At 52.7% G+C, this 22,842-nt stretch overlaps 1 protein-coding gene across 1 annotated transcript; it reads right to left on the reverse strand.

Moving 5' to 3' along the window:
- Nucleotides 1–1,216: 1,216 nt before the first annotated feature.
- MAL (mal, T cell differentiation protein) lies at nucleotides 1,217–22,328 on the reverse strand. The gene is made up of 4 exons (XM_004590748.2): nucleotides 22,154–22,328; nucleotides 4,534–4,701; nucleotides 3,606–3,731; nucleotides 1,217–1,417 (listed from the first exon to the last, which is right to left on the reverse strand). The coding sequence occupies exons 1-4, from the start codon at nucleotides 22,244–22,246 to the stop codon at nucleotides 1,343–1,345; spliced, it is 462 nt and encodes a 153-aa protein (XP_004590805.1). The 5' UTR covers nucleotides 22,247–22,328; the 3' UTR covers nucleotides 1,217–1,342.
- Between the last annotated feature and the right edge of the window lie 514 nt (nucleotides 22,329–22,842).

The raw sequence follows: 22,842 nt of genomic DNA on the forward strand, positions 1-22,842 counted from the left end.
CTGAACACGTCACCTCAACCCAATTTAGTCATGGGACCCATCTCCAAGTGGGAAGGGGAGTAACACAGTAACCTCTTAAACCCTCTGCCCAAGGCTTGGATCTTTGGTGTTTGGGCTGCTGGCACCAGGGTGCCAGGCTCCACCTGTGTGGAGGTGCCTCCTGTGATCTGGGACCCCATCTTTACGACATTATAGGCATCTCCAAGCTATGGGTAAAGGAACGCATCACAACAGGATGTGTTACCAGTTTTCTGACTTGGTATGTTTCTTCCTCACCACCCTATCTCCTTCCAACTCACACATCTCATCCCAGATCCATGATGGTCCCACATGCCGCTGCATTCCCTTTCGCTCTGGAGGGAGTGTTGCCTTTCTCTACTCCAGAATGGCGCAAAGATGCTGTGAGCCCAGCTGAGCAGCCCCACGGCTGCTTGCAGCAGAACAGAGAGGACCAGCTCTCCGGAGAGTGACAGCACACCCCTGCACCTTGTTGTGTGTGGGCTTGAGGAAGTTCTAACGGAACACAGACTCCAGGGAAAAGGAGAGAGTCTCCATCTCCAAGCCCTGCCCCACCAGGCTGCCACGTGGAGAGTTTCCAAAGCAGGGACTGCCGGTGGCAGCTGCCAAGATGGTGTGTGCATGGCATCGTTGGGACTGCCCCCGGATGCCGCCTGTTGGGATTCAGGTTAGGTGCAAGGGCTCCCAGGGAAGAAGGCTGATGGATGTGATGCTGGCAACAGAGTACAAAACCCCATGGCAGCCACAGCAGTCGTGAACACAAAGGTACTTTATGAAAGGGACATCTGGAAACATCTGTTGGATGAGTTTTAGATACACAGACTAACCGTGAAGACCTGGAGACAGGCCCCATGTTGAGGTGGCCCAGAAACAGCCCATGGAAAATTTCAGTGCTTCCGTCTCAGATTCAGTCCAAGGGTTCACCGGAGGATCTTGGCTTCCTTCTCAGATCACAGCCCTCACCTCCCGCCCCCCCTACTTCCCCCAACACCAGTCCCTTTCCCAAACAGGAAGTGACCCTAGAAAGACAGCTCAATACTTGGAGGTTAAACACATTAAGTCCCCAACCCCTGAAGGGAAGCCACATGGGAGAGTAAACATGACACCTGCAAGAAACAGCATTGTGTGTGTGAGTTTGAGTGTAGTGAGCACTGTGTGTGTGTGTGTATGAGTGTGAGTGTAGTGAGCACTCTGTGTGTGTATGTGTGGGCTTGTTTTATTTTTCCCACTGTCAGGAGCACTTCTGCATTGTAAAGTGTTGCACTGGAAGGTGGGCCAGTCGGTTCACACTGTCAGGGTTTTCAGCTCAGGTGCTTCTGCCACTTTATGACGATTTCCATCTGATCAAAGAGAACACGGCATGGACCACGTAGAGCAGAGTGGTTACGTAGGAGAACACCTGCAAGCAAAAGAAAGGCTCTTGAGTGGGCCCACGGTGGGGAGATCTTCCACTGGTTCACTATCCCCCCAGTCACAGCGGGGCCAGGCTACAGCCAAGAGCTAGGAATGCTCATCCGAGCTTCCCACATGGGTGATGGGGCCCCCAATACTGGAGTCATTTCTGGCTGCCTCCCAGGGTGCATAACAGCAGGAAGGTGAATGGGAAGCACAGCCGGGACCCTCTGATGTGAGAAGCAGGCTCCCTAGGCAAGGTCTTTTTCACCCCTGTTGATGACGTTCCCCTATCCTGGGTGGCCGGCCTCCCAATGGCTCACCTGCCTGAGCCCAATTCCTGCACCTAGTTTTGTGACCTTGGGTGGGGGGTGTTGAGAGTTTCCAACTCAAGCACAACATTCAGGGCGGCCACGCTTCTGTGACTCCTGAAAATGCTCGTAAACATCAGCCGTGCCGTGCCTCTCCCTGCCCCTGCACCCAGGCGCACGCTCGGGCCCCCACTGGCCAGAGGCGATGAGTAAGCTGAGTTATTTAACAACACATGTCAGAGAACTCATCTGAAAAGAGCAGTCATACGAGAGTGGGCAGCCCCCCAAATGGCACCTGTCCCCAGTAGGTGCGAACCGCAGACCCAGTGAGAACCTCTAGCAGGAGTACCTGGGAAGTTCCCAACAGGAACGGGAAACAAGGATTTATTTTTCCAGTGATATGGCCCCACGGGAAACATCCAAGGTTGGAGACATGCATGGACACGTTTGGCCTCACAAAACCAACCCTGCTCCTACCTCAACTGCTACCATTATTTCCCACCATGGTCAAGCTCTAGAAGAACCCAGGTTTTTCCAGAAAAATCTTTTAACTTTTTTTCAGTCAACTGCCACCAGTCCCAGGGATCCCCTCCAGCACAGAAGCCCTGGCCCCTGCCAAGGAGAGGGGAGTGAAGCTCTGCTTTTCATGTCCGAGTTTGGAGCAGGAGTAGGGCAGGAGACAAACTGGAAGCTGCCAAAGGTAGGGGTGTGCACGCCCCCTGCACCAGGGGCTGTCCCATCACACTCATCCTGTCCAGAGCTTGCAACCGCTGTGCCCACAACAGCTTGGCACAAATGGCTCTCCAGCACTTTCCTGGTGTCTGTTAGCTGTTAGCAGTGGGGGCTCCTAGGGTTGGGTTGAGGGGAGTCAAGGAGCTCCTGGGAGAGGCTAATGGAGCAGAGGGGGAGGGATTCTGTGCACCAGGAGGTTGCTGTCTGCGCATCACACAGAAGCCTGTGTGGTAGGTGGTAATTCCACACTGCAGGATGCCTGAGGGGGCCATGTGGGAACATGATTATAGGTTGGGAGCTTCCAGGGAGCACAGGGCTTCCCTGAGCAGGGGACTGGTCCTCAGGGCCCCACCCACCTCCATCTTCCTGCTGATGGCCTCTGCCTCTTGCAGGTCCCTCCCCCTGTCCCAACCCCAGAAACCTTTGTTCCTGTAACAGATGCCAGCAAAGCACAGGGCCAAGGTCTCCTTTGCTTGTGTCTTAGACACCATACATAGTCAGAGATGTTTTATATCATGAGTTAGTATATGAGCTGGTCTTCTAGAAGTTCATGGAAAATGTCTGTTAGGGCAAAACGACACATGGACTTCAAACACATTGTGCCAAGTGCCTTTATTCTTGAACTCCATTTCCATGAACTTGTCCTGACACCAGGGCACACACGTGCGATGCTGAAAAAAAAATCTACGAAACAGAAACTTCATTTGCTCCCTGTCATGCCAATGCATTTTATTCAGTCTGTCAGACCTTAGTGTCCTTTTCTGCCCCTTGCTGTAGGCTCAGCGAGGGCCAGGGGACCCACGTGGCTGGACACGACTGCTGCTAAGCACCCGAGTGTCAGAATACCTCGTAGTGCAAATCCTCCATGTGCTCTGTGCTTCACCCTTCCATCTGTGAAATGGGTATAACAACAGTGCCCATCACGTGACAGAGTTATGGTGATAGTAAAATGAGATTGTTCCTCTCACACCTGCCCTGCGCAGCCCCGCTGGACGATGAGCCCCTGGAGGTCCAGCCCAGCCCTGACCACACTGTTAAGGGAGGAAAGGGAGACCTCGTTCAACAAGTTAATGAATTCAGAAATATGATGAGCCGGGCTGGGTGGGCTCCGTCAGTGCCTCCGCTTGTGGGCGAGGATCCCACAGCACTTACCACAGCCGCGATGTTTTCATGGTAGTGCTTGTAGGTGAAGCCGTCCCGCATGGAGATGGTGGCCAGGGCTTCCAGGACCGAGGCGCTGAGGTAAAACAGAGCAGCGGTGCAGTGGTAGGCTGCATCCTGTGGGCCAGAGAAGGCAGGGACCAGAAAGATGAGGCAAGGCAAGACGGGCAGGGCTCAGGTCCCCTGTCACCACCACTCCCCAACCCCTACCCCACCTCCTCAAAGGGATTGTGTGTGACCAGGACTGCCCATTTGAGGGCCACCTGCCCAGGTCTGGAGCCAAAGAAGGAGGCAGGCTGTTCCCATACATCTTTGGTTTCGCTGGGTTCCCCACCCTCCCCAGGGTCCTGGGATATGTGAAAGAAGAAACAAAAAAATTAACAAGCTCTACAATAGCGTGCTGTGGGGCTGTAACTGGGAGTGAAAGGCCCCACCAAATGACCCCCACTGCTGTTCCAGTAGATACCAAGGCAGGCGTCCCTTTCATGGATGCTGCCCCTTTTCTGGGCCCCAAAGCCAAGTTCATAGAGTCAAGTCAGCAGGCCATTTTTCTGCTCCCAAATGCTCTCCGGCCACCTTGCGTGAAGGTAGTGGAAAGCAGCTGAGTGGGTAGGCACAGCTTGGGTCGCCCTCCAGGACCCTGCACACCTCCCAGATGATGGCAGGTGCTAGTAAACACCTGGCAGGTGCGGGAGGTGAGGGCAGGGCTTGGGCTACTGATTGTCCCTGAACAAGGCAGTCATGTGAGAAAAAAGAACAGACCCAAAGGGAACCTGCGCATACATGAAGCTGTGCCTCCTCCTCCTGCTCTGCCCTCAGTTGCTGGAGGTGAGACTTGCCCCGGGGAAAGTTACCCTCCCAGGCATAGAGGGACCAGTGTGGGCCCACCCCGCCTTGGGCTACTTGGACTGCGACTCACCAGAGTGATCCAAGAACTCTCTCCTCCGTGGGCGCCCATGATGTACAGGACGAGCAGGGAGGTAGTGGCCACGAAGCAGAACACAGACACAAACATCACCCAACCCTGCACCAGGGGGATGGGCACCAGGGAAGAAGCGATGAGGATCCAGACCAGACCCCCGAAGACCTGCAGCAGAGGGCAGGGAGGAAGGGAGTGGAGTCAGCAGAGAGCCGAGCCAACAGGAGAGTCCCCAGCCCAGACCCCGCAGTCACAGTGAGGCTCTGGGGGGGCCTAGAGACCAGGAAAACATCCCCAAGGCCCTCCATGCCTGTTTAATCCCAGACTTGCCAGTGCCCTGCTGGCTTACTTGTATTATTTTTCAAATACAATTTCATTGTTTGAAAAATTTAAACACTTCTAGCACACCAACGACGGAGCACTTTACGAACAGCACCTCCACTGATTCTCACAATTTGTTGAGGGAGTTATGGATCCGATTTCCAGATGGGGAAACTGAGGCACACGGCAATTAAGTGACTCCTCAGTGTTATTATTAGAATAGCTGTCCTTTTAAAAAATGCATACTTTATTTATTTATTTGAAAGGGAGAGTGGGAGTGGGAGAGAAAAAGAGAAAGAGGGAGCAAGAGAGAGAGAGAGAGAGAGAGAGAGAGAGAGCACACTTCCATCACTGGTTTACTCCCTGAATGCCCACAGAGCCAAGACTGAGCCAGGCCAAAGCCAAGAGCCTGGAACTCCTTCCAGGTTTCCCGTGAGAGTGGCAGAGACCCACGCACTTCACCCATCACCTGCTTCTGCCTCCCGGGGTGTGCACCAGCAGCAAGATGGATTGGAGGCAGGGAAGGAGCAGCTTGAACCACACACTCCTAGGTGGAATGCGTGTCTGAAGCAGTGTCTTAACTGCTGGGCCAACCACCTGCCCCAGGCTCGCTCGTGCTCTCTCTTTTTCTCTCTTTTATGAGATTCTATCCCTTCTACTTTCTTTGATGTTAAAAAGCTCTTCCTGTTAAGAAATGGCAGTGACCAACGGATGCTTTGCATTTTTACTTGGTAAGACAAATTGGCTGCAGTGTGTCATTAGAGGTTTTTTGTTTGTTTTAACGGTTGTTGCTGAAATTTGACCCCTTGCATTCCCCAGCTCAGGAAATACCCTGACTGTGCAAGTGGAGAGGCCCAGGTCAGCCCTGGCTCCTGGGATGGCCAAAGATGGGTATGAGGCCAGTCCACCCTCAGGATTACCCTGGAGACCCAGGTCAGACACAAGGGCCAGCAACAGCCCCTACGACGCCTTGCTGAGAACAACCACACACAAATCCTGGCTGGGGCCTTCTTTGCTTGCCTGCCTTCTCATGTCCCTCTTCACCCCAGCCTCATCCATGTTTCCCCAGATAAGGAGTGGGCTGCGGCACATGTGGAGGTGGCTTTGCAGCCACTGTGGGACATGGCATCTTCTGAGATCTGCAGCTGAGCATGGGGTTGCCTTCCTGTCCTACGTTTCCCATGCTGGGGACCCACAGCTCCACCACTTCTCCTGGGATCTCTTGCCCACCTGCTACATAAGAGGCACATTCTCTTTGCAGGTGCTTTCTGAGACTCTTGATTGGGAAGCACCGGGAGAGAATCCCAACTGAGTAGTAAAATCAGTGTGACAATGGACTCATCAATATCAACTTGTGCTGAATGAATCACAGGTGGGCACCTCCACATGGGTGTCCTGGATTGCATGATTCATGTGATACAGCCAGTGAGACGTACAATTCCTTAGAAAAATAGAAACCCTTAAAGGGAGGTCATAGAATAGGAAGTGTATGCAGATTTCACCTATGGTTGAGTTCAAGTTCAAGTAGACCAATTGGCCTTTCCAGGATGGACACCAGCAAAGGACATGGGTGGCTCGAGGGCTGAACATTTCTGCCAGTGGACAGAGGCAATGGTCAGGAGCCCAACTCCTGAGTAACTTTGGTGGATCAATTCAAGTCAAGTTCACATGCTCCTGGGGACCCTGCTCCTCAGTCCTTTGAAGCTCTCAGCATGGACACAGATGCAGCTGGTTGGGGATAGAATGTTTCATTTCCTGGCCAAGTGATGGTGGGAGCAAGAGGGGACACAGGAAAGACCCATGCGGCTACATGTCAGTGTCTAGCTCGGGTAAATGGTCTTCAGTCCACTGGTGGATGGACAAACCAAGCCCCAGGGTTTGTTAGTGGCTGGAAGAGTGCCTTGTTATGGGACCCAAGGGCGCACCCACTGGGTCAGAGGTGCTCCTGATGCCCCCCGGAACACTGCAGACCAAGCAGGATAGCACGTCTCTACTCTGCTTTCCTCACTTGTGCAAGGTGGCTCAATAGGGAGGTGTGAAGTCCTCTTTAAAAACAGGTAAGCAAAAGCAATCTGGAGGAGGCTTGGAACCAAGTACTAAAACCAAGGTTCAGGTCACCTGGCCTGAGTGACAAGATCTGAGACGGTGGCTCTCGGGCTCCAGTCTACAGAGTCTCCTCCCTTCACCTCTCTTTGTGCCATTCTTCCAGAAGCAGGGCAGGATAGACAGCAGGCAGAGTGAGAAGGCACCCTGCTGAGTGCTTGCCAGGGACAGGCATGTGCCCGTACCTTGCCTGGTGCTGCTCTCCCAGCAACCCTTCTTGCTCACTTACTCGCTCACTCGCTCGCTCTCATTACACACACACATACGCCCACACCCTCATGCAGATTCCTACACTCTATGGTAGCCATCTCTGCTCACAGTTGTCGTTTGACAAAGCCCACGCTGTACTCCACCCCAGCCCCAAGCCCCAGGCAGACCCCAGGACCCTACCCTGCCTCTGGCCATGTTATGAATGGCATCTTTTTTAAAAATGAGGTCCACTCTTGCTTTTTTTTTTCCTTTTTGCAGGTCTTCTCTCCAGCAGCAGGTTCACATCAGGGGATGTATTTCATGGACTACACAATGCCTCCTCCGAAACTCAAAATCCCACTCCGTGGGTCATCAGTGTGTTTGCAGACAGGTGCAACCTCACAGTTGCCAATCTCCGGACATTCTCATCACCTCTAAGAGAAACCTCATGTTCACTAGCCATTGCTTCCTGCTTCTCCCTCAGCTGCCACTTATGGGCTTCCTGTCTGTCTAGATGTCCTATTCTGAATCATGTAACAATCTATGACTGCGTTCTTTAATTCATAATGTTTAATATATTTTTATTTGAGAGGCACACAAAAGGAGCAATGAGTGATAGAATCATGAGCTGATTCATTCCCCAGATGCCTACAGTGGTCAAGGTTGGGCTAATGCTAAAGCCAGGAGCCAGGAACTCAATCCGGGCATCCCATGTGGGAGCCAGGAACCCCAATAACTTAAGCTATCACCACTGCCTCTGAGGGTCTGCATTAGCAGGAAACTGGAGTCAGGCATGGCAGATCAAACTTGGGCCTTCTGGAGTGGGTTGAGGGCATCCTAACAAGGGTCTTAGTCACTTAGGCCAAGTATCCACCCACCGTAAGGTCTTCAAGATGAGACATTCTCTGTCAATGGTGATTTTTACAAAATAGCTCTACCAACACAGCCCCTGCCATGGTCATTCTGGTCCCCTACCGTTTGGGGGGTTCCAGGTGAGTGTATTTTATCTCTGTGGAGCCAGACAGAGCTGAAGAGCCACTGGTTCCCAGGGACGCTGCTCCAGGAACATACATCACCCAACCGCATGTGCCCACAGACACATGCTAACCTATGCATCACATGGAGATGGCCTTCTGAGGTTGGATGAAACCCTTGCAAATGAAGGCAGTGCTCCCAGGAGAGGCATCCCACAGTTCTGATCACAAAGAATGCAGGAAGCCAGCTGGGGCTGGGCTGGACTGGGTGTAGAACAGTCAGGGAAATAAGAAGAGTAAGGGAAGGGGAATGGGTAGGCTGAGGGACTGCTCGGAGCCAGCTTTTCCCCGCCCTGCTTCTCCACAGAAGAGCCATGGGCTGCAGGGAGAAATCCAGCTCAGAGAGGCAGGCTGGAGTGAAGGCCCCCTGCTCCCCACCCAGGCTGGGCTCCAAAGAGGGGCTGGCTCTCCACACCCAGGAAGTGGAAGCAGGTGATTCAGCTCTGTACTACAGCTTCTGTGTCCATAAATGGCAAAGCTGCAGGTGTTTCTTCGCGTTGTGGGCTGGGGCGAGTTGGCTGAGCACTGTCGACACCACCCAACCATTAGGAGTAAGACACTGCGCACCCAAGGGGCTGACTGCCCAGTGGGAATAGACGCCCAAGCAGCCAATCACAGCAACTCATGCCTGTCCATCCCCAAATATTTGAGGGTGAGTGGGAATTGCATCAGCATGGAATATGTATAGACTCTCCTTGTTGTCTGTCTCTAAATGATTGAGTTTAATAACCACATATGTAGCGTGTCCATTGTATTGGGTATTACTGGTAAGACAGACATGGCTTAAAAGTATACTGGGCGGGGGCCAGCACTATGGCTCAGTTGGATAATCCTCCCCCTTGTCTACGGCCATACCACCCTGAACGCGCCTGATCTTGGATAATCCTACCCCCTGCAAGTGCCAGGATCTCATATGGGCACTGATTTAAGTCCCACTGCTTCACTTTCCATCCAGCTCCCGGGCCCGGAGAAGCAGCAGAAGATGGCTCAAAAACCTTGAGACACTGCATCTGTGCAAGAGACCTGTGGGAAGCTCCTGGCTCCTGGCTTCTGGCTTCAGACTGGCTCAGCTCCAGCCGTTGCAGTCACCTGGGAAGTGAACCAGCAGATGGAAGCTTTTTGTCTCAGTCACTATTTCTCTTTGTAAATTTCTCTTCCCAATAAAAAGTTAAAGGAAAGGTATACTGGATGATGCAGGGAGGTTATTTGCAAGTTTAGACAAGTTCATTGAGCACAGGGAGCTGTTGGCATCTGTAGTGTCCTGGAACCACGCCACTCTGTGGATGCTGACAATCAGCCTCGAGTGGCATGTGGTCCCAGGGGGGTCTTGAAGGCAGAGGTGAACTTTACCTGTTACCCGGTGAAAGGGTCAGGTGGACAACGCCAGGGGATGCTGCCATGACTGTGCAGCCCAAACTGCTCCCCGCCCCGCTCCACCTCCTAAGTGCACAGTGGGCCTAGAGGCCGGGTGCGCCATCCACACCCGCAAAGATAAGGCACTCCTGGGCAGTGAGTTGTCCACTACAGCCTAGCCTCGGGTTCTCCTGGCCAAATATTTGTTGAGAGCAAGAGGGTAGGTGAGGGTTCAAGCATTTCCTTTTATCAAAAAGCCTGTAGGTGGCTCCCAGGTTCCAGGCAGCAAATACACAGAGGCCATGATTTTGACAGCATCTTACCCACAAGCAGAGGCATGGTCCTGGGATCTGTTCATCTCTGTCCAAAGCCAGACTTCCTATTGCCCCCACCCCCCGCCACCCGCACCCATCACCATTCATTGGAACAGCGAGGTATACCTGTGATGGGTGTGTGTGTGCTCAAACACAATTCTCTAAGTTGGGCTGAGTTCTCTCTGGGCCTCAGAACCCCAGGGTTGAGTTAGACCAAAGTCATAAGCTTAGAACGCCAGGCAAGTCTTCTACATGGGTGCCTGGGAGCAGCAAGCTGGGATGAAGAGTGACAAAGGGACTCACATCCAGGCAGTCTGGCACTGGGTGTGGTGTCCCCGAGCCACGGTCACGGTCACTGTGCCAAGTGCCTGCCCCCACTGGGCCACACCCATGCCCAGGAATCACGCACAGGGTCTGATTCCACTAGAGAGAAGCAAAACAAGGAACCTGACAGCCCAAGCTCTCTGCCAAGGTCCTGCTATGTGTCTTCCTAACATAGGGTCTGGGTGACGTCCTTGTCACTCCTGTCCAACAGAAATGGAAATGGGTCCCAGCCCAAAGGGACCCAGTACGGCTGCAAGCACTACCCTTAGGTTCTGGAAGACCTTTGGGCTATAAAACCAGGGTGGTTAAGGGTCTGTAGACATCAGAGGCAAGGTCTATGTGTTCGAATCCCAGCACTGTCACTTCTTAGCTGGGCAACCAAGTCACTTAACCCCTTGGCCTTCTTATCTGAACAGCAGTGACAAGAAACAGCAGGGGGGCGGACCTGGCACAAGCAAGCCCTCTGACTTGATGCTGCTCCATTGTTACAGATTGGAGCCAGGTCTCACCCCTACCCAGTGGTCACCCACCATCTTCATAGGCACAATAACGCCACCCCACAAATGCACTGAGAGCCAGAATTTAAAATTGACCTCAAAAATGAGAGAAAAATCCTAGGAGCTCCCAAAACCTGACAGTTGAGACAGATGTATGTGTGTGTGCGCGCATGTGTCTACAGAAGGAAGCACAAAAGGCTTAAAATGTGAGCAAGGCCTCCTTCAGACAATGCGCCCCAGTGACACAGGGGCCAAGGAATGTTCTGGCACATTCTCAGGGTCGGCCTGCATGTGGCTGACAGCTCTCCTTCAATCACCAGCATTTCTGCCATGAGACTTCGATGGCGAGGTCAAATTCTCAGCATATTTCCCTGGGTCTCTGGAAACTCCCCCAAAGACACACGCAGAGGACATTGCCTATGTGGCTTTCCGCCCACTGCCCTGGCGTGTGGTCTCAGAGCTCAGCTCTGAGTGCGCAGCACGGCCCCTCCTGGCGCGTGGCTTCAGTTCATCGCAAGTAACAGAACAGAGACTGTGCCCCAGATGCCACCACTCTGGTCAAGTGATAAAAGCCACTTTGCCAGGGGAGACTATGAGAGGGCCTTGGGGGAGGGGTGCTGCTGTGAACCCCAGGCCCTCTGGAGTTAGCCCAACCCCAACAGGTGCCACTGGTAAAACCCTGTACTTTGGGAGCAGCCCAGGCTAACTGTGACATCAGCAGGATGTTTGGTGTAGAAGACCTGGGCGGCGACTGCCACTGTGCACCCAGGAAGGGCTCAAGAGCTGGGGCTGCGACCAGCCAAAAGATTCAATAATTTTGTGAATCAGAAAGAGGGTAGTGGGCTTTCTCTCACTTTCTCTGTGTGTGTGTGCGAATGCTCTTATATACATGTGTATGTGCATATGTGTGTGCATGCTTGTGTGTACGTGCATATGTGTGTGCTTAGGTATATATGTATACAGGTGTATGGGTCTATGTGCATGCAAGATCCCACATGCACACATGTGTGTGCATGCGTAGGAGAAGGGACACATGACAGGAGAGGATGGACTGCTGCAGAACTGGCTGATGACATCAGGGTACAACAGCTCTGGGGTGAGGCGGAAGCCCGAAGGGTGGGAGGATGAACGTATGCAGACAGGGGCACAGTCAGGGATCCCCCAAGACCCTAGACAATGATGCCTTCCCTCCAGATTGAGGGTCAGACAAGGGGCTGGGGGCCCCTTTTCCAGACAAGGCAAAGAAGGCAGGGGCAGACACAGCCAGGCCTCATCAGCCCCTCCTCATTGGTGCAGAGGAAGTCAGTTGCCAGCAAGTCAGAGGGAAGCAGCCTTCACTCGCTTGCTCATCTTTTATTCATTTGTTCATTCAGGCCTGCAATGAACAGGTGCTGAGAGTGCCTAGGGCCAGCACTGGGGCAGGTACACACAGGGCAGTGGCCGTATTCCAACACACCCACCAGGCCAATCTCCCATCTTCCCCCTCTCCTCTCTCCTGCAGCCTTGTCTCTAGTTGCTACTGGTTCAGCTCTGAGTATGCTAAGGGCTGGCTCAGGCTCCTGGGAAAGTGTCAGGGCCCCAGCTAAACACCTCACACAGGATGGAAAGGATTCTGTGTGTGGGGACCCTTGTCTCTTCTCCCAATTGGAAGGACAGTGAGGGTGAAGAGCAGGAGTGATGCTGGAGCTACCTGACTCAGTTTACCCACATCAGATGTTCTCCCCTCCTGGCCCCTTCCTTCCAGAGAGCCCTGTCTTTGCTATCACCTCTCTCCAGATCCCTTTATCGAACCTGAAGGTAAGACCAGAACCCAGGGAGTCTTGCATCTGTTTGCAAAAAGGCATAGAGTTACGATCCCAAAAGACTTCAATCAAGTTCACAGCCGTTGTCGATATTAACAGAGCCAGCATAGCCGGAAAGAGCCTGCTGCTCAGGCCTCAACCCTACCTGTCCCAAATCCCTTCTGCCCACAGCACCCACCCCAGCAAAAGACCTGGGACACTCACTGCTTCTTAAATGAATGAAAACTCTCGCACCCAGACACAACAGGCATGCCCTGGTATGGATGGAAAATTTCACCTGCCACCCCTATTCCCGCTCACTCTACCCTGCAGGATCAACAGGAACAAGGGGTTTGCTTGGGAAAAAAAAAATACCAGGTAAGCCATCTGTAAAAAAGACGAAATCCATGGAAACACCAGACCAGAAAGGAGTGGCTTCTGTGTAAGAAAAACAAGAAGGACTGATAGGAGTCTAGGTTGGTTAGTCATGGGGTGAACAAACAGAACAGGTATACACCTGTAGGCACGAGAAGCAACTGCCCACCCAGGGGAGAACGGGGCGAGGGCTGGTGCCCCCTGGGGTGTCCCAGGAGTGCTCCTGTTGGCAGCAGGGACCATTGTTGGTTTCACCTTCCGTCTGTCTGCCCTGGAGGTCAAGGACTCACCTTTGGGCTGGTGAACATCAGCCAGGTGGGAGACACGACACTAGCTCTGAGCTTTGTAGCTCAGCATGTTAAGCTCTCACCTACAATGCCAGCATCCCATATCAGCACAAGTCGAACAGCCAAAAGGCAGGATGAAGGCTGGGAAAGTGGGGATGCCAGAGGCGGTTCCTGTCCTGCACTCATGCCATTCCAGACTCTCAGTACACCGACATGGAGGACAAATCACATTTGAAAACGTTTAGGCCTGGGGCCCACAGGGCAGGGCTCCTGTGCCTGCAGGCAGATGTAGCGATTTGTGTTTCACTGCAGATTCACCAAGTTCTCTTCTCCCTTCCTGGCACCAGGCTGGCTCAGCAAGCACCACACACCCAGGGCAGTGGGCAGGCAGGTGCTGGCCATCCATAGGAAAGGCCGGGGGCAGCTTCTGGCAGAAGGCAGGTGTGCATGCGCGCACGCGCACACACACACACACACACACACACTTATTCCTTCTCGATGACAGGAAAGCCCTACAGAAGGTGACCCCAGGGATGAGTCAAGGTGCCCCCCATAGCCTCGTCCAAGCCCAAGTCTCACTCATCCACTGCCCTGAGAATGGCATTAGAAGGACACTTAAGGCAAAAGGGGATGAGGGTTGGGCCCCTGTGATTGCCCTGCATCGGTACAGCTTGGCCAATGGGTCCCAGAGCAGGTGTTTGGAGGATCAGTTCACTACTAACAATGGTGCCCAAATGGTATTAAGTAGCAAAGATGTCATGTCATAGGAACTGTGCATGTGCTATAGGACACTCCAATCAACACTAGGCCACATGTGACAGCAGGGAGCCCCATGTGATTGCATCATCACAGCTGTGCTCGTCTGCGTCAAGCAACTCTGCGGATTCCACCAATGGGCACCCTGTTGCTGATGCTTCTCTTGGAAAGACATGCCAATTCTATTATGACTCCATTGTGTTGAGGCAAAAGTTGACGCTCCATTGTCTGCCTGCACTCCCCACATGGTGCTGCTGGCTTGAGAGTCCTGGTGAGCGTGGTCCCTACCCATCATGCCCCACCACTGTTTCACCTGCAACTAGACTTAGCTTTAGAGGTGGCCGTGAAACTATCAACAGCAAAAAGAGGGAAGAACAGCCCATGAGTCTACACCTGACTCCTAGCTGGTGGGAGGCCGATGAGGTGGTGCTGCAGTGGGCTTCAGAGGGACATTATGTCCCAGTGGACCCTTACCACAAAGTGGGTGCTCCCTGTTCCCAAAACAAACCTGCACATCCTGTCCCAAGGGTCAGAGAGGAGACCCCACTGTCACCCTGTCACCTCCTGTCTGATGTCATCTGCCCTTGTCCTGGGGTCCCCAGCTCTAAAAGCCAGGACCTTTGGCCCCTCTAGAGACCTTTCTTGAAGTTGGAGAGCTTCCCCTCTTTTGGCGAGTCCTTCTCCTCTTTCCTTCCCAGTGGATCTTGTGGGATTTCAAATTGACTGTGCCACCCACTGCCTCATGCACCCAGACATTTTTTATCAAGCTGTAGAACCTTTGTATGTTACAATGATTTAATGCTGGAGCTGTTTTGCCTACCTACAAGGGAAGAACATTAACTAAGGACCAGATGGGAACAGCAGAAAGTCAGGGGCTAAATGTGGCAGAGACTCCACGTTAACACCTTTATGACCCTGGCAAATAATTACGCTGCTGGTACCCAGCCAGGGGCTCCCCAGGAATCCACAAACCTCCCCACAGAAATAGAAGACAATCTGGAGCCACAGTGATCTGGAGGCATCTGGGGACCTGCCCCTGCTCTGCACCCAGGGAACGATCTGAAACCTGTGACAAGGAGTCAGGCATTCCTGCATCAAGGACATAGGGTGCTGTTTCTGTGTCTTCCTGTGCAACAACAGCCGGAGGGTGCACCTGTCAGGGTTCCCTGGTCAGTGCCTGTTTCCGGAGATGGTGGGTAAAAAGCAGGGTCCAACGCTCGAGGAAGTACCCAGGAGGGAGTCCTGGGCTGGCTAGGGTCAGGGCACCACCTGATCAGACCCTTATATTAGAAAACAGGGGGTGTTCCCCGTGGAATCCATGGTGGGTTGCCCATCCAGACTGGCAGGAGGTCCCCCCCTCCCCTACTGAGTCCCTTCTCTCTCAGGGAACGTGTCTTGAGTCTAGAACAAAGCCAGCCTGGCCCTGGCCGGCAGCACCGCTTCCTGAGGCCCTCAGCCTGGTGCAGCAAACATCCCCTGGCCCCCCTCCCCTACCCTGCCTTCCTGAAAGCATGGAGAGGGTTGCCAGAGGCGCTCTGGCCCCCCTTCTGGCCATTTCCTCATCTCCCAAGGTGGCAAGGGGATTTAATCTGAAAATACACCTGGGTTCTGATGACACCAGCATGACAGGCCTGCAGAGCCCAGCCTGCTGTCACCGTTTCCAAGGACCCAAGTCACCCAATCCCCGTCCAAAGCAAGCTTCTGGCTTTCACAAAACCAGAAAAGTCACTTTTCTGTGCTGTTACCTGAGGGAGTCCCTGGGAGAACTCTCACTGTACTCCTCTTCTCTTTAGAGAGAAGGCCAGGGCAGGACAGGGTGAGAATGCTCTCTACAGCTGCACAAGCAGGGGACAGGCCTACGGAAGGGCCAGCCCCACTCCCTGGGGACTGTTGGGGACGTTCCTAGCTGTGACAGCAAGGAAAATTCTCTGGGAACAGAAGGGGGGTGGTGGGTGGGGTATGTGGCTGTCTGAACCTGTGAGACCGCCAGGACCCCTGGTTTGTTGTGCAGCCACCTGCTGAGAGCTGTCCTTACCATTCTGTCACCCCTTCCAACATGTCACCCCTGGCCAGTGCCAATCTCACTGGATCTCTGAGGGGCATGAGGTGCTTATCAGCAACAGGCTAGGACCCGCCTAGACCAGCGTGACTCAGACCTCAGACCACAGGGTGTGTTTTGACAAGAAGGTCCTGGGGTGCAGGGGAGAGAAGGGACCCAAGCCTGGCCCAGGGCTGCTGGGAAGGCAGTTACCTGCTCCTGAGCCTTCTGTGGATGAGGTCAAGTTCACTCTGGGTATTTTGAGTGAACACAGAAGCCTGCAGGAGACCTGCTAGTCCAGGAAGAATTGCTCCTGGGAACCTGAAGGCAGGGACACTCCTGGGGCAAGTTAATCAAATTTCTGTGATTCTCCATCTTTCATCTTCTTGGCAAGCCCTGCTTTTGCTCTAGAACCAGGAAAAGGGCTCACCTAATGGCAAGCTGCTTGATCAAAGAAAATGAGGTATACAGGGTGGGAAGATGGAATTAAAGACAAGATTTCTTGGGTACAAGAAATGTTTCAATTCCATGCATTTTTTAAAAGATTTTACAAACTTTCTGGAACCCAGAATATGCTCCACCAGCACAAACACATCTTTCAATTCCATTTCCAAGTGTCTTTGTGAAGCATTGCCTTCTAGACACAATAGAATATGAGACATTCAAAAATCCTGGCATTTGTAGTAGCGAGGCTGGAATCGAGGAAGTACAATGGGGTCCCCAGAGGACATGAAGAAGAAGGATGAGGAGGGAATGGCCAACGGGTGCGGAGGTGCAGGTGGACAGCACAGCTCCTCAGGGTCTGTAGGCCGCTAGGATGACCATGAACGGCAAAACACTAACTGTGCATTTCAAACCAGGGAGTAGAGAAGATTCCAAATACAGAGATGATACATACATGGCGTGATGGATCCGTCTTTCATCTTCTTAGCAAGTTGTACCATCCGATCTTAATATGTGTATACATGGATTGAAATTCTATACTCTATGCCATAAATATATACAAGTACTATTTGTCAATTAAAACCGAGAACCCATGTTAAAGACATTCAAAAATAAAAATAAAATTTTGCAAAGAACTAAATAAAGGAAGAAAGGAAAGAAAAAAAAAGAAGAGCAAGAAGAGAGAAAGGAAGGAAAGAAGGACGGAACAAAAGGGAAAGAAAACTGTTTTACCACTTGGAGGTCCAGACCTGCCTCTGTGGGGCTGGCTGTTCCCCAGTCAGGTAAAAATCCAATCTAGGGAGGTTCCAAGACTTGCCTGGTCATTTTCAAATTGTAAAAAGTCTCTGGTAATTTTGAGTCACAGGAAGGATGTCAAATTTTAGTCACGGCTGTATCTACTCCACTGTAGGAATTGAAACTGCAAACCTACCCTGTCCTCACCCACAACATGTCCCCTGAAAGTGCTGCCCCTTACCAGCTGCCCTGCCTTCTGCCCACCTGCTGAGCTGCACACACAGAGAAGGCAACCCCTGCACCTGCAGCCCCAGAAGGCATTCTTAGGACATTTCCACCCTAGACATTTATTCTCTGAATTCTCAACCATTTCTTTTTTCCCCTCTGGCTCCATAGCTTGGGGCTGGCGAGAGGGGAGCTGGAGAAGGAGACAGGTGGGTTAATGATCTCAAGAGCCTTCTCAGGAACTCCCTTTGTAAGACTTGAAGGGGGTTGGATGGCTGGGGCAGTCGGTGTCTCCTGCTGACCTTCTAGACTTGGCTACAGCCCACACAAGCAAGAATCCCATGCCAACACCCTGCATGCAGAATGGGGGCACCAGGGGAGGAAGCCGCTGGCTCAGGAGAGAGAAGGAGGAAACACACACTGTGTTTCCCAAGACAGAAGTTCCTCAGTGGGTGGAGCTATTTTTACAAGGATTAGACCAAAATCAAAATTCTTGAGCAGTTATTGGAGGAGGAAAGTACACTTTGATTGTTTCACTTCCAAGGCCTTTATGGTAGGGCAAAAGATAAGCCTGGGGCCCATTACCGGCTGCATCTGTGTGCCCAGGGGCATGCTGCCTAGCAGGTGCCACTTCTACCTCCTGTGAGCAGCCCCCACCCACCACCACCACATCCTATCCCCAAGCTTTCAGACCTAAGGAGCTGTGGGATGGGGACCCTGGGCTAAGGTGAGGTTGTCAGGCCCCACCCGGAGCTGCCACTAGTCCTTGTTCCACAGGGCAGCTGCCCCTGCCATAGGAGTGGCATCTAGTCCCACCCTGCTGATCAACCCTGGGCAGTGGCACCTCCCAGGCTGCTGGGAGGTCAGCCATGGGAAACTGAACGTTGAGTCACCTTCTACCCACTGGACTAAGATTTAACAAGTAATCAGCCATTTCACACCCATTGGAGGAGCAGAAAATTACCAAGCCTGGTGCTATCAAGAGTGGCAAGGAAGATCAATGGAGCACTTTCATATGCTGCTGGTGGCCCGAAGCTTATTCTAGTAAAACATCAAGGTAAAATCTTGGAAGGGGCCCCAGTCAGTGGGTATCCCAAGCATAACCCGATATTGTCCGTTTCCTGGTAAACCTCAATTGGGATGTGTGAATGGGACACTGGGGGTTTAGAAAGCCAAGATGTACACACCCTGGACCCAGAAAATCCAGTCTTCCCTGGAGGTGAAACAGGCAGCACCTGCAAGGTTCGGGGTTGCAGGTGCAATGGCAGAGGGGGTCGCCCTAAGTCCAGAGGCAAAGAGTGCAGCAGAGTAACAGGACTCAAGGGACTTAGGTGTAAATGGCAAGTAAGTCAACATGCTAAGATTTGACAAATTTCAGCAATAATTATGTGGCTGCCCAAGAAAGTGTTACTAGAGGGGTTTTTCAAAATTCAGAGACAATGTAAATTATGAGAAAACTGAAACTATGCATGGATCTCAACAAGTATCTGGCACCAAAACACACTTATCTTTTAAATTTCACTTTCCACCACCTTTTTGAATGCCTTAGTCTTACTCTGGTATAGGATTTGAAATTTTTCTGTCTTTCTTTCTTTCTTTTTTTAAATTTTGAGAGGCAGAAAACTATCTGCTAGTTCACTCCTCAACTACACTCAGCTGAGCTGGCCTGGGTGAGGGCCAGGGCCAGGAGCTGGGGCTCAATATTGGTTCCTCCATGGGTGGCAGGAACCCGTCTACTTATTGCTTGCCGCCTTGCAGGGACTGCACTAGAAGGCAGCCGGAGTCAGGAGCCAGGAGCCTAAGACAGGTACTGGGTCCACACACGCCAATGCAGAACTCAGGTATTCTAATCTTTAGGCCAAATGCCCGCCCTGTTTTTTAAAAAGATTTCCAATGGACCAGGCCAGGTGCCTTTCATACATTCATCATGCTGAGCACTCACCATGTCCTCCATGAGGAGACTCTGTGTGCAGCCAGCGCCTGGTCCCCACTGCCTCCTCCTTCAGTCTCTGGCAAGTCCCAGGGCCGAGTTCTGTGTCCACTAATTGACCTATTTTGGATGTTCTAAATAAACAGAACCGTCCACTGTGTGACCTTGTCTTTCCCTGAGTATACACTGCACACGGTTTACCAACTGTTGCAGTGTGTCCCAGTACTTCATTCCCCTCTCTGACTAAATACTCCAAGGAATGGGTATAGGACATCTTGTTTAGCCAATTCGTCTGTTACTGGACACTTGGGCTACTTTGCTCTTGGTTGTTGGGACACACGAACTCACTTGGGTCCCTGCTTGGAATCTTCTCTTTCTTGACCTCCCAGGAGAATTGTTGGCTCACCGCGTAATTTTTTGGAGGGATGACCACACTGGTTTCCATAGCAACTGAACTACCCATTTCACATTCCCACCAACCACATACTGGCATTCCTACTTCTCCACATTTGGGCCAACATTTGTTACTTTCCATTAAAAAAAAAAAGCCATCCTGGTAGGTGGGAAGTGGAAGCTCATTTGGATTTTGATCTCATTTGGATTTTGATTTCATTTTCCTAATGTGTTGACAATCTTCATGTGCTTGTTGGCCATTTGCATATTTTTGTGGGGGGAATATCTGTTCAAGACCTTTCCCAGTTTTCCAGTGGGTTGTTTGTCTTGGTTGTTGAGATGTAAGATTCCACTGTTGTAAAGAACCCTTCCCGGAAGTGGCCAGCGCCTCTTCTGCCCTTGAATCTGCACTCCTGTGCACAACACAGCAGGGACAGCCCCACCTGGTATTTATAGTCCACACAGAGGACAGGTGAAAAGACTCGTGTCTGCTTCTTTTTCTTGTGTCCCAGGCACTTAGGGAGCCATCCCCAATCTACAGAGGAGGAAATTCAGAGACAAGAAGCTTGGCATCCAGGACCACTCTGCAGATGGGAGGTTGGGGAGCAAAGGAAAAAAGGGGAAAAAACAACAACTAAGAAAAGCAAGGGGTCCCCGAAAGAGCAACTAGTTCTAGAATTTTCTACTACCACAAGTTGCAAAACTGGTGGTGAGGAGATTTCCCACCCTCCTGATTCTCTCTGAAAAGGAGAGTGGGTTGAGTGGGATCCTCTTGTTTCTTGTCCTTGGGGGCTGTTCTCACCCTCAGGGCCACTCCTTCCCCTGCTAAACTAAGAGAAGGCAGCGAGAACAGCAGCAGACTGGCCCTTCCAGAAGGCTCAAGCCAATCCCTGGCCACTGCTGAGCCTAGCTCCCTTGAGGGCAAGAGATTGCTCCTGCCCTGGAGTGTTTGGCTAAAGCAGCAAGCCCCTTGATTTTTTTGACACTTCCAACCAGCAGCAGGGGGAGGCTAAATCCTTAAGGCAACTTAAGAGACCCTAAGTCATTTTTTTTTCTTTGTTTTTGGTCTCAGTCCATTGCACCTACACAACCTCTTTGAGTCAGGAAACTCTCTCCCCACAGCCAACTTTGGAAGCCCAATCCTGAGTCCAAACAGGCTAAGAAGTGATCAAAAGAAATGCTCAGGAGAGCTGCGTGGGGAGAGAAGCTATCTGGAGGTATTCTCGGATAAGGGCGGGTTCTATGGAATTCCTGCACCTGTCACTGCCTGGGTCAAGCACAGCCCACTGGTTCCTGGGCTAAGACAGTTTTGCCTGGCAATCTTGACCTTGGACTATGCAAAGACAAGTGACTGAGCTGAATAGCGGACAGACCTCGGGCAAGTCCCTGCTGTGTGTCAGTGTTGGAGCCTGCCCGCAGTGTCTTTGATTCTGGTTCTCTGCAGGGCTTGAAGGCACTCTGAAGATGCTTGGTTTGGGCTGCTCTCTCCCCATACAGTTTCAAAGATATCCCTGCTATGCTGCAGCTGTGGCCCCCTATTTTCCTTTCCCCAAACCCTTCAGGGGAGCAGTTTGCTCCCTTTTGGTCATTCTTTGCCCCGTCTTTCCCAGATCTTAGGAATCTTGGGTCCTGTCTTTGAAAAAGTTTCCGACATTTTCTTTCCCACAGTTCTCGCCAGTTCACTGCCTCTAACTGGGGACTGACACAAAAGAAAGTCTTCCCTTGGCCTGAACACACCACCCGCCATAAATGAAGCACCACACCCTTCTAGGTGGCCCCCTGGGGAATGAGCGGGGAGGGTTGAAAGCCAAGCAATTCATGGAGCCCTTGACCAGGAGCCGGAATTAGGAGAGGCTTCGCAGCAGCGACAGGTGGAACGTGGACCCCTCCCGCCAGCTCCCTCGCTCCCTTGGCAGTCTGCCAGCCTCCACTCAGGGCCCGATCCTTGCAGCGGCGCTGACGGTGGCCTCTTTTCTGGTTGCTACATCAAGTTTGTCCTGAATACTGGCCAGAACCAAGCCACCGAGATCCAGCTCCTTCCAATCTCCAAACCAGTTTCCTTTGCTGGTTTTCTGTTTATTTGTTTGTTTTTCCTTTTAAACGAACACGTTTCCTCCCCTACTCTAAGAAATGCCAGCCCCTTCCACAAAGACCTGATTGGCTCTGTGGTAGAGGGCCTGTCGCAGGGTGGGGGTGTGAGCTGTCCTGCACTCATGGGAAGCCAGTGGGACACACAGTTTGGGAAAGAGAACTCCCAGGCTCCAGCCCGCCTGGCCACTTCTAGCTTCTGACCACCTGTTTACCTCCTGGTCCTGGCTCCCGGAGAGGACAAACTGCAGGTGCATGTGTGTGGGCGGTGGGGTTTCCGGGAGCAGTCCCTTCTTCCCCAGACCCCAGTCCTTGATAGGAACCCAGGTACCTTGAGGCTCCTGCCCCACAGTGGTGCAAAGCCCACCCCCCCTGCAAGAACACACCGCTCAGCTATCCCTTTCCCGCTTCCCCCCCACCGCAAGCCACTCACAAACTCAAAGATGAAGAGCAAATCGGGGAAAGTGATGAAGACGGAGAAGCCGCTGGGCAGGCTGCTGCCACCCGACGTCGCTGCGGGGGCCATGCCGGCGTCACCCGCTCTGGCTCGGCGCTGACCGCTTGCTAGTTCGCTCGCTCCGCGGAGCCCAGTGCCCGGCGCCCTCTGCGCGCGGGTTAAGAGCAGGAGAGAGGCCGGGGCAGAGGAGGGAGGAGCCCCATCCGCCCGCCCCGGTCCCAGCCCTCCACCCCACACCCCGAGGGACCTGGCTGGGCGCTGCGCGGGAGCCGCCCTCTAGCACACACAGCCAGGGTTGGGTGGAAGCCTGACTCCCGCATCCCACCCCTGGGTGCCACCTCCTGAGCAGCGAGACAAAGTCGCTTGTCCAGGCGCCTCGTACGCTTCGCAGGTGATGACTACCTCTGAAGAATGACCGTTGCCATCAGTACCTGAGCCCCACCCTGGCACCCCTGGGATGTCCTTGCGCCTTTCTCCAGATGTGTTCCAGGGTGCGGACTACTCTTTCAGGCTCACGATGGAATCGGTGTCCAGTTCCCACTGGCGCTGCAGGCAGCGCTGTTTCCGGGCGCCGCGGCGACCCGGGCTCTGGAGGCTGACCCTGTCTTGCGCCCTCCGGACCCACGCTGGGTTGGGGAAGGAAACGGCCGGTGCAACCCGCGCCC

Source organism: Ochotona princeps, chromosome 8 (genome assembly GCF_030435755.1).
Source record: "Ochotona princeps isolate mOchPri1 chromosome 8, mOchPri1.hap1, whole genome shotgun sequence".
Lineage (NCBI taxonomy): Eukaryota > Metazoa > Chordata > Mammalia > Lagomorpha > Ochotonidae > Ochotona > Ochotona princeps.

Excerpts from the sequence above, each read along its gene's own strand:
- MAL (XM_004590748.2), bottom strand. The coding sequence starts at position 22,246 with ATGGCCCCCGCAGCGACGTCGGGTGGCAGCAGCCTGCCCAGCGGCTTC. Across the intron at positions 3,732-4,533 it reads AGAGTTCTTGGATCACTCTG|GATGCAGCCTACCACTGCAC; the intron begins GTGAGTCGCAGT and ends TCTGGCCCACAG. Across the intron at positions 1,418-3,605 it reads ATGAAAACATCGCGGCTGTG|GTGTTCTCCTACGTAACCAC; the intron begins GTAAGTGCTGTG and ends TTTTGCTTGCAG.